This window comes from Micromys minutus (genome assembly GCF_963924665.1).
Source record: "Micromys minutus genome assembly, chromosome: 18".
Classification (NCBI taxonomy): domain Eukaryota; kingdom Metazoa; phylum Chordata; class Mammalia; order Rodentia; family Muridae; genus Micromys; species Micromys minutus.
The window spans coordinates 8,429,625-8,441,151 of NC_137953.1; the positions used below are offsets into that span (position 1 = coordinate 8,429,625).

General features: G+C 38.1%; 1 protein-coding gene across 1 annotated transcript; it reads right to left on the reverse strand.

Annotated features, from left to right (window-relative positions):
- Positions 1–4,442: 4,442 nt before the first annotated feature.
- LOC308432363 (lithostathine-1) lies at positions 4,443–6,590 on the reverse strand (the record flags this gene model as incomplete). Its single annotated transcript, XM_080932131.1, has 5 exons — positions 4,443–4,510; positions 4,690–4,801; positions 5,462–5,599; positions 5,891–6,009; positions 6,530–6,590. 5 exons carry the CDS (start codon positions 6,588–6,590, stop codon positions 4,443–4,445), a joined length of 498 nt encoding a protein of 165 aa, XP_080788257.1.
- Positions 6,591–11,527: the final 4,937 nt, after the last annotated feature.

An 11,527-nucleotide genomic window follows, 5' to 3' on the forward strand; every position in this document is an offset into this window, starting at 1 on the left:
CAGAAGCCTTTTAGGAGAATTGAGGAGTTATCTATTTCTCTACAAAGCATCACTATGAGACCCTCTTTGTAGATTTTCAGAGGTCTACTCAATAGGGTGGGATAATACCTAGTGATTGTAATATATGTTTAATAAATAACAGGAAAAGTATATTAATACCAGGAACCTTTCCTACGAAGATTGCCTTCTAGGCCTTGCCTATGAGAACAATTATATTGTGGAATATTATAATATTGGGAATATCATTTGCTAGGTATTAGCTTGTCCTATGATGGCTTCTGACAGGTTTTTCACTTGTTTTGCATCTGGTTACATTGAGATTATTAAGTTGTACTGTCACTGGACCTCCATCATATAGTTCATAGCTCTGCCTGCTTACCCAAGGATACCTGTTATCTTCCAGGAACATCCAGGTTAGTCACTGAGTCCCAAGTCTGTTGCCTGCCAGGTCCATCTGTGGCATGGCTAATAGAGGTGAGCCAGAGGCTGTTCCATGACCTCTGTACTTAGGCCCATAGCTCTGCCTGTCTTCTCAAGAAGATCTGTTTTAAAATAATTGGTCATTAACATCTCACAACATTAATGGTCTCAATTCCCCAATAATAGGACACAGGCTAACATAATGAATATGAAAACAGGATCCATCATCCTATTGTATACAAGAAACATACCTCACAGGCAAAGGTAGATATTACCTCAGAGTAAAGGACAGAAAATACACTTTATAACTAAACAGACCCAAGAAACAAGCAGGAGTAGTCATTCTAACATCTAAGAAAACAGACTTTCAAACAAAATCAATTAAAAATGACACTGTACTCATCAAAGGTAAATTACATCAAGATGATATGTCAATTCTGAACATCTATGCACCAAATGCAAGGACACATATGTTCATAAATATTTTACTTATAGCTTAAATGTGCATAGAAGCTCACACAAAAGGAACTACAGACTGATCTCTCTTATGAACATTGGTGCAAGAAAACTCAATAAAGTACTTGCGAATTGAATCCAAGAACAAATCAAAACATCAATCATCATTAAGTAGGCTCATTACAAGGATATGGGGATGGTTCAATAAATGAAAATCCATCAATGTAATCCACTATATAAAGAAACTAAAAGAAAAAAATTACATGATATATCATTAGATACTGAAAAATCTTTTTAAAAAATCCATGATCCCTTCATTGTTAAAGGCCTTGGTGCGATCAAGAATACAAGGTACATACCTAAACACAATAAAGGCATTATACAGCAATCCAATAGACAGGATCAAATTGAATGGAATGAAGCTTAAAGCTATTCTGATAACATTAGGGTCAAGATAAGGCTGCCCACTTTCTTTTTGTCTATTAATGATAGTATTATAATATTTCAGTTCTTGGCAGAGCAATAAGGCAACTAATAGAGATCAATAGGATATAAATTGAAAAGAAAGATGAAAACAATGCATTACCATTTGAAGGTGATATAGTGCCATACATAAATGAGCCCAAAATTCCACCAGAGAGCTTGTACAGCTCCAAAACACATTCAGCAAAGTGGCTAGATACACATTCAGCTAAAAATATTAATAACTCTTCTTTATAAATGATAAACAAGATGAAAAATAAATTATACAAACAATACCCTTCACAATAACCACAAATAATATATCTTGGTGCAACCCTAACCAAAAATGTGAAAGACCTGTACTACAAGAATTTCAAGTCTCTGAAAAAGAAATTGAAGACAGGAAGACCTCCCATGCTTGTGGATTAGTGAGGCTATCCTTATAAAATTTGCATTTGGTTACATATATTTAACATTTCCATATGTGTATGTGATTAGAGTAAGCCACTGGTCTCTAAATAAAACTGATTTTCCCTTTCTCAGCAACCACCACTTGTTGGTAGGTGATTATCTAAGGCTGGGACCTTTGGAAAATTTCCCCACCCATGTTGGCATGGCAACCAGTGGCAGCATCACACAGCTCTTGCTTAGGCAACCATGTTGTTGAGATAGATGTAACTTTCTAGACATATCTATAAGACCCTTTCAGCAGCAAGCATCCAGGACTTTTGTTTCTTTTACTATTTTATCCTCTTCTTGATGATTTGCCCATACAAACTTTTAAGTACTTCCTTTCCTGCCCCCTGTCTTCTTTACAAATCTCTTTTCCATATTTACTAGTTTTTGTTTTGCTAAGTTTCCAACAGAGTTCAACTAGGGTCATTAGGGTGGCTCTGAGTTTGAAAATAAACTTAGCCTGGTGCATCCTTCATTGTGTATACGGCTTAGTGACACATTCCTCCTCTTCCAGACATTATTAGTTGCCATTAGATTAACAGTAAGTGGTAAAGCCAGTGAGCCTCTGCCCTCCTATCTGATGGGTAGAAAGCGCAGCAGCTCTAATTCACAATTGACCAATTTATGTTATCTTAAAACATGGCATTATATGGTGTCTGCCTCTTCTTTCACTAACTATTGTTCGTGATAGCATTTCTTGTTTCCAGTGATCAGACAAGATTTCTTTCTAGTTGACAAGAGAATGCATTTGAGTGCTGCTGGGTCAAGGAAAACATAGCTATGTGGGCTGTGCACATTCTTCATGTTATGGTGACTACCAACTATAAAGTTATCTTTTTGCCACTTTATAGCTGTAATTTTGGAAAGCTGATATGCAACCCCTGTGAAAAAGTCTATCGACCCCCTTGGAGATGTTGAGCCCTACAGATTGGGAACAGCTGATTTTGATCTTTTTAAATGTATTACCCACCCCACCTGAGGGCCTTCTCCCTTTCTTGACTCTATTGATTGTGTTATGTTGAAACCTACAACTTTGTAGTAATATATCTATATATTACAAATTTTCACCCTGTTTTTTGTATTTATTTTGTGTGTCTATTTTATATATGCTGATTAATACTTTTTTATCAAAATATTTTATTTTATCAAAATAAAAAGGATCCTCTTTTAGAAACTGTTATAGGGCTCGAGAAATGGCGTGGTTGTAAGCTGGTGCAACTACTCTGGAAATCAGTCTGGTGGTTCCTCAGAAAATTAAACATAGTACTACCTGAAGACCTAGCTATTCCATAATTGGAATAGCTATACCCCAAAGATCCTCCAACCTGTAACAAGCACACATGCTCCATCATGTTTATTGCAGACTTATTTATCCAGCCAGATGCCGGAAAGAACCCAGATGTCCTTCAACACATGAATGGATACAGAAAGTGTAGTACATTTACACAATGGAGTACTACTCAGCTATTAGAAACAATGACTTCATGAAATTCCTAGGCAAATGGATGGAACTAGAGAATATCATCCTGAGTTAGTTAACCCAGTTACAAAAGAGCACACATGCTATGCACTCACTGATAATGTGATACTAGCCCCAGAAAGCTCTAAATACCCAAAGAAACAATTCACAGACATTATGAAGCTCAAAAAGGAGGAAGGCCAAAATGGGGATGCCTTAGTCCTTCTTAGGAGAGAGAACAAAACACTCTCATGAGGAAATGCAAAGTCAAATACAGAAAAGGAATTGAAGAAAAAATCACTCAGATGCTGCCTCACCCAGGGATCCCCACACATACAGCCACCAGATTCAAACCCTATTGCTGATGCTAAGATGTACTTACTGTCAGGAACCAAATAAAGCTACTTCCTCGGGGACTCTGTTAGAGTTATATAGATACAGCTGAACATGCTTGCAGCTAACCATCAGACTCAACCTGGGGACCCTAACGAAGGTACTAAAGAAAGGACTGAAGGAGCCGAAAGGGGTTGCAAACTCAAGGGAAGAACAACATTATCAACCAACCAAACCCTTCAAAGCTCCCATGGATTAAAACACCAAACTTTGAGCACACATTAAGAGACCTATTGATCTAGTTTCATATGTAGCTGAAGACATCAGTGTCTGGCATCAATGTGAGAAAAGGCCTTTGATCTAGGGAGGGCACCTTTTCCCAGTGTAGGGGAATGCCAAGGCAATGGGGTGGAGAGCATGATTAGGAGGGAGTGTACCTTTTTTGAAGGCAAATGGATGTAGGGGGAGGCAATGGGAGTGGGGTGGGGGAAAGGGATAACATCTCAAATGTAAATTCAGAGTAGCTAATTAAAAAAAATCTAACATGCACGTGGATAGATTTTTTTTTAAACATCTCTTTATCAAAGGAATCCTGAGAATCCCCTTCTATCCAAGAAGACACTGTGTGACCGGTGTGCGTAAATGAGTCAGAATATGGCATTGTAAAGGTATTTTTATTTCGGTTATACAGGGTTCCAGAAAATAATGTAGATAAAGATACTTTAGGGCAGTGATGCAAGTGTTCCTGTCCATAAATATAGGGTCTAATTTGCTTCGGGATAGATGGTCAAGTTTAATTTTTGACTCCATAGTATTTTCTGGTCTACTTCTAGATGACTATTTTTTTCAGGTGACTTCAGGCTTTGAACTTGCAGACAAATGAGTACTGGGCATCACAATTGTCATCTTTCCATTTCTTGTATCCTACAAACAAAGTTGGAAAAGTCAGACCAGGAGGTTACTTAAGACACTGGATAAGAAATGAAGAAGACTGTCATTTCATGAGTATAGAATTCTTCTGCCTTGTGTCCCAGACCCATCCCAGCTCCATCCCAAGACTTTAACAAAAGCAAATAGTAGTATGGGGATTCTTTGTCTCTCACCTGTGTTTGAAGTCATAGATGCACAGTAGCCACGATTGGAACTGTTAGGAGATCCAGTAGCCCAGGATTTGTAGAGAAACAGAGATCCACTGCTCCAGTGCCAACGGCGGTTCTGCAAGAGAAGAGATAAGATAAGGGCATCTGCAAATCAGAAAGGAGTGAAAGAAACTGTCTATGTTAACACTTGAAAACAATAAAAAATATATACAAAACAAAATATGTTTCAAGAATGAGCAGAATGATCATTCTGAATTTCATTAGGTTTCATGGGCTTTCATTCTAAGATTCACTTTTAAATAAATGTCCAGGTTCTTCCTCTGTACCACAAAAAAGTAATGTTTTCAATACAGAATTTATAAATACGTGTTACAAACAGTGGTTCCTAAATTTTCTCTCTGGAGGCCAGAAAGCAACTTCTTGCATAACCTGGCACAGCATTGACTGCTGGGATCTGGACAGTAGATTTGCTTCCCATGCATCACTTGTAAGGTATTTCTTTCTAACTCAGAGATTACCAAGACAGGTAAGAATAGGGTCGAGAAACAGAGGCTCCTTGAAATAGAATTATTCTGTTTATGAATGAAAGGAATGCTAGAGAGCTGACCCTTCAGCCTTCTCCACACCTACCTGGGGTGGTCCTTTCAAGCCTCATACATTGTAAGGTCTGGAGAGATATTGCTGTCTTATGAATACCACACAGGGCCTCTTGCATTACAGCCCAAACTCCCCCACTTGCACTGGGGATTAGGAGAAAAAGAAGCCACAAACTTACCTTTTTGGGGTCGTGGAGGCCAGTCCAGACATTGGCATCTGTAGTACCACTCTCCTTAATCAGAGAGGCCACAAAGTTGCCCTCAGCCTGGCTGAGCACTGACACCAGGTAGCCTGAATTCATGTTCTGGCAAAAAAGCTGTGTAAGTGGGAGAAAAATAGATTACTCCATGAAGAAAGAAGTTTTGAACAATAGACTCTGTTCTTCCAAGGTATGAATTAGGAAAGGACAACAAAGACCTGTTCCTGATGGGGCTATGACTCACCCCCTGGATGTTTGTTTGGAAAGGTTTAAAATAAGAGACAGACTTGAGGAATAACACCATAGAGATGTGTCAAGTAAGTGATCTAGTGAAGCTTCTGAAGATATGAGAAAATGTCAGTGGCATCTGAATTCCGATGCATCCCACCTCTATATTTCCCTACTCACATCTGCATCAGCCCAAGTTAAATGGTCTTCATTGAAGTAGTAACAGTGAGAACTGTAGGCATTGGAACCTTCTGGACAAGTTATCCTGGCAGATGGCAGGTCTTCTTCAGCCTCCTTACCTGTGAAAAAGTGGTTAAAGGGTATGCTCAGGACTGGCTAGGGTTAGAAGATGAGCAACTGGGAGAGCTCCTCTGTAGAACCTCAAATATAGCACAGACATAGAATGATCACATACTCCATTCTCTGCATCTTTGATCTTCGCTGACACTTTTCATTCCGTAAGACAAGAATTAAAAAGGAATTGCCCTATGAAATTTATTTCATTACTTCTAACTGCCACCTTTCCCTATACAGGAATTACCCCACTTTCTCATCTCTGTTACTACCACAAACCCTCTCAAATCTTTTATTAGATTCATAGTCAAACAGATGATCCAGTCGATCTTCAGTGGCCAAAATTAGAGGTGGTTTTACATTTCTCCCCCCAAGTCCCAGAAGAGATGGAATTAGAGAAGTAGTAAAGATCAACTCATGACTGACATTGCTTCTGCCTTTGTCCAAGTGAATCAGGTTGATGGAGTTGGGGTGATAGCTTTGGGTGATAATTTCCAAAAATATAATCTATGAAAAAGTGCTCACCTTGGCTCGGAGACAGGACCATCAGGCATGAGAGCAGGATGAAGTAGGCGTTTCTAGCCATGCTGAGCAGCAGACTGTCTTTGGCTTAGAATGCAACTCAACGATCTACGTTAAAGAACACAGAAGAAAACTCTGAGTAAACACCCTTGATCCTTTTCAAGGCCTCTTTTCAATTCTCAGTGCATGAAGGCTGTCTGAGAACAAGACTTGTTTAAACATTCCTCACCATTGTATCATATGGACCCTGAACCTCAAAGGCAGCTGTGGCTCATCTGAGGCATCATTCCTATTGGCTTTTGTATGAAAACATCCTTGTTACATTTCTCAGATATAAGGGGACTAACTTACATTTCACATGCCTTTCTATAATAAGTACTTACCTGCAGGTCTGACCACAGTTGGTTGTCAGGCTAGCCAAACATAGGTCTTTTATATACTGAATGAATGAATAGAAAATCTAGGGTGGGTAAAAGAATGGGAGGGGCAAGTGATGTCAAATATCCTGCATTAGTCATGATGCACAGAACCTGGCAGCAGTAACAGCCCCTTACTGATACACCCAGGGAACAGTCACAGATGGAGTTCTTTTCCCATCAGTTAGTTGGCAAATTTCCTGGGTTAAAGACCAATGTTTATCATTTCCCAGAAGCAAATATGCCCTGTTCCTATGTCTCTCAGTAGCCTAGGTGGGAGCAGAGTCTTTCCAGAAACTTAAACAGGGTATCTGAGGATAGGAGGTGAGGAAAGCCTTATGTGCTCCAGAGGAGGGTCCTCCATGGGGGCAGGGACAGGAGAAGCCTTTCTAGGAGGACATGGTATGAAGCAGACAGTGAGAAAAGCAACGCAAACTCCAAGTTGCATGGCCATGTTCTCTCCCATTCTATTGTCTGAGAACGTTGCTAGATCTCCACTCTCTAGACTTCTATATTTATTGATCCTTCTCAGGCTAACAGTCTGTAAAGCCATGAATGTCTTGCCCTGTGTTGATTTTTTTTCATTAGTAGGATTTTTTTTTAAATCAAAGCATATAACAAGAAGGGTTCTCCTCAACTTCTTTTTTAGGTTCCTAAGCAGTAGGATTAGAATACGGCAAAAGTGGGTTCATATTTCTCAGGTAAAATTTTAGACTTATATAGACTTAAGCTTTGGATGATGGCAAGAGAGAGTTCTGGGTATTTAAAATCTTTATCATGATGTACTTGAAACAGAACACACATTTTCCTGCAAATTAAATCATTTTATTCTTGTTTATGCTGTTTTTAGGGAGCTACTACAATGATCTTTCTGTTTGGAATACTTTTTGCTGAAGACAGTGAAAAGCCTGATTCTGATTTTACAATAGTTCTACTTGCTTAGTTTGTTTTAAGAACATTCATTTTTTTTTAAAAAAATTGAACAACTTTATTTTAAAAAACAAAGATAAATGTACAGATTTTAAGCATTTTTGAATAAAAGTATACAAATACATTTTTGTCAGTACTTGATTTTTTTAAAGGTTTGATAGTATGCATTAAAATCTTACTATTTACAATGAGCATAAACTACATGTAAAACAAGATGTAACATGGAAATAGTAAAAGTTATCTTGTTGTGTAAAGATTAAGCATAATGCTTTTTCATTTTCTATTTTTTTTTTTTTTTGGCCTTTGTTTTTTCTTGAACTTCATATAGTCAGGGGTCAGTAGTTACATCTTGGACAGAAGCTTCAGCCTTATGCTAAAGAGGCTTCTTTAAGTTATTTTAAATATCTGTAATAAGCTATAGAATTTACAAAAAAGGGTGAGTATAGATATTTATCATATTATTTGAATATGAATACAATTCATAAGAACAGCAACAATAACAACAAAAAGTAGAACCAATTTTCTTAATAAAAGAGTATACTTTTTTGAGTATATGCCCAAGAGTGTTATAGCTGGATCCTCAAGTAGTACTATGTACAATTTTCTGAGGAACTGCCAAACTGATTTCCAGAGTGGTTGTATCAGTTTGAAATCCAACCAACATTGGAGGAGTGTTCCTTTTTTTCCAGATCCTCACAAGCATCTGCTATCACCTGAGTTTTTTATCTTAGCCATCCTGACTGGTGTGAGGTGGAATCTCAGGGTTGTTTTGATTTGCATTACGCTGATGGTTAGGGATGTTGAACATTTCTTTAGGTGCTTCTCGGCCAGTCAGTATTCCTCAGTTGCAAATTCTTTCTTTAGCTCTGTACTCCACTTTAATAGGATTATTTCATTCTTTAGTTTAATTTCCTGAGTTCTTTATATATGTTGGATATTAGCCCTGTATCAGATATAGGATAGGAAAAGATCTTTCCCCAATCTGTTGGTTGTCATTTTGTCTTTTTGACAGTGTCCTTTGCCTTACAGCAGTTTTGCAATTTTATGAGGTCTCATTTATTAATTCTTGATCATAGAGCATAAGCTATTGATGTTCTATTCAGGAAAAAATTTCCCCAGTGCCTATATGTTCTAATCTCTTCACCACTTTATCTTCTATTAGTTTCAGTGTACCTGGTTTTATGTGGAGTTCTTTGATCCAGTTGGACTTGAGCTTTGTACAAGGAAATAAGAAAGGATTGATATGCATTCTTCTGCATGCTGACTGCCAGTTAAACCAGCACCATTTGTTGAAGACGCTGTCTTTTTTCCATTGAATGTCTTTAGCTCCTTTATCAAAGATCAAGTGATCATAGGTATGTGGGTTCATTTCTGGGTCTTCAGTTTTATTTCATTGATCTACCTGCCTGGCTCTGTACCAATACCAGTCATGTTTTTGTTTGTTTGTTTGTTTGTTTGTTTTGTTTTGTTTGGGTTGGGTTTGGATTTTACCATGATTGATTTATAATACAGCTTGAGATTAGGGCAGGTGATTTTTCCCATAAATTCTTTTATTGTTGAGAATAGTTTTTGCTATCCTGGGTTTAAGTGGTAAAATCCCAAATGTCCTTCAATAGTGGAATGGATACAGAACGCATGGTACATTCACACAATTTGTACTACTCAGCTATTAAAAGCAATGACTTCATGAAATTTTTAGGCAAATGGATGGAACTAGAAGCTATCATCCTGAGTGAGGTACCCAGTCACAAAAAACATGCATGGTATGCATTCACTGATAAGTAGATAATAGCCCCAGAAGCACGGAATACTCATGAAAAATTCACAGCCCTTATGAAGCTCAAAGAGAAGGAAAGCCAGAATGTTAATGTCTCAGTCCTTCTTAGAAGGGAGAAGAAAACATTCAAGGGAGGAAAGAAAGGGACAAATAGAGGAGCAGGGATTAAAGAAACAATCATCCAGAGACTGCCTCACTTGGGTATCCATCCCATATGCAGCCACCAAACTCATGCACTATTGCTGATGCCTTACTGGCAGGAGCCTGATATGAATGTTTCCTCAGAAGCTCTGACAGAGCCATACTGATAGAAATGAGGATGCTTGAAGCTAACCATAGGACTGAACACAGGGACCCCAATGAAGAAGCTAGAGAAAGGACTGAAGGAGCTGAAATGGTCTGCTACCCCATGGGAAGAACAATTTTATCAACCAACCAAATACTTTATAACTACCACAGACTAAAACTCCAACCAATTAGCACCCATGGCTCCAGTTGCATATGTAGCAAAGGATAAGAGTTTCTAGCATCAGTGGGAGGATAGGCCTTTGGTGCTGTGAAGGGCTCATTTTCTTGCAGTGTAGGAGAATGCCTAGGTTCTGCGGTGAGAGTTGGTGGCTGGAAGAGGGAGCACATTCATGGAAGCCAGGAGAGAAGAAATGGAAATGGGAGTGGGGGGACAGGGGCTAACACTTGAAATGTAAATACAGAGAATATCCAATTTTAAAAAGGGTAGAAAAGAGGGTACTCTTTAGAAGGTCACCTTAATAAAGACATTTCCCATGCTCAATGAAAACAGATCCTGAAATTTGAAGTCTGAGTGTTCTACCATAAGCCAACAGGAAAGAATGGGTATCTCTTATGTCTGAACATGGAAAGAGATCAATTTCAAGGTGTTGTCCTCTATTTTCATACTGTTGGACCAGTGAACTTTGTAAATGATAACAGTGTAACTAATGCATTCACAGGAGTTTGATAGTGCATAGCAATCAATCTCAGTTCTGTCAGTCCAGCATTATTCTCTGCACATGTCATTCTGCTGTGTCAGCACTACTCTTGTTCATTTAATGATAGCCATTCTGGCAGGAGGGTGATGGCATCTTAATGCCATTTGCTTTGCATTTCCGAAAAGCTTAGGGATGTTGAACATTGTTAAATGTGTCTAATGCACACCGAATTTGGTCCATTTGAAAAATGTCTGTTCTTTTCACTGGTCTGTCAACTGTTTGAATTTTGGGCACTTCTGGGATTTAATTGTTTAGAGGCTTGTATATTTTAGATATAAATTCCATGTTCAGTATCATAATGATGAAAAATTTCTGCCATTCATGAGGATGTCTTTTTGTCTATTAATTGCTTCTTTTGCTGTACAGAATTTGGAAGTAATTCCCAATCTCACAAACATCATTGCTAAAATGGAAAAGTTTTTAGAAAACATATTGCCCTAAATGTGTTATGTTCACTCAAATTTACACAAAAGTTTGCTTGTCACCTAAATCTCAATCTTAACTCCTTAATAAAGCAATAAATGGGCTAAAGTTTAAGCTACATTAAAATGGCATGGACTGTCTTCTGACTCACTATTAAAAGGAACATGAAAAGTCTCCAAAGGGGGCAAAGGTCACAAATGTGACATTGCAAAGAGAGCCACAATGCAGCAATAAGCACCTCATAAAAATAATAAAAACAACTCACCAAAGAGCTGCCTACTTATTAGAAAGATATCAACTATTGATTTACTATCATGGAACATTGTAATATAAGTATCTCTACAAATATTCATACTGTGTGCCAGTTTGTGTTGAGTGAGTGTGTGTGAGTGTGTGTGTGTGTGTGTCTGTCTGTGTGTGTGTGTGTGTGTGTGTGTGTTTGGAGTAT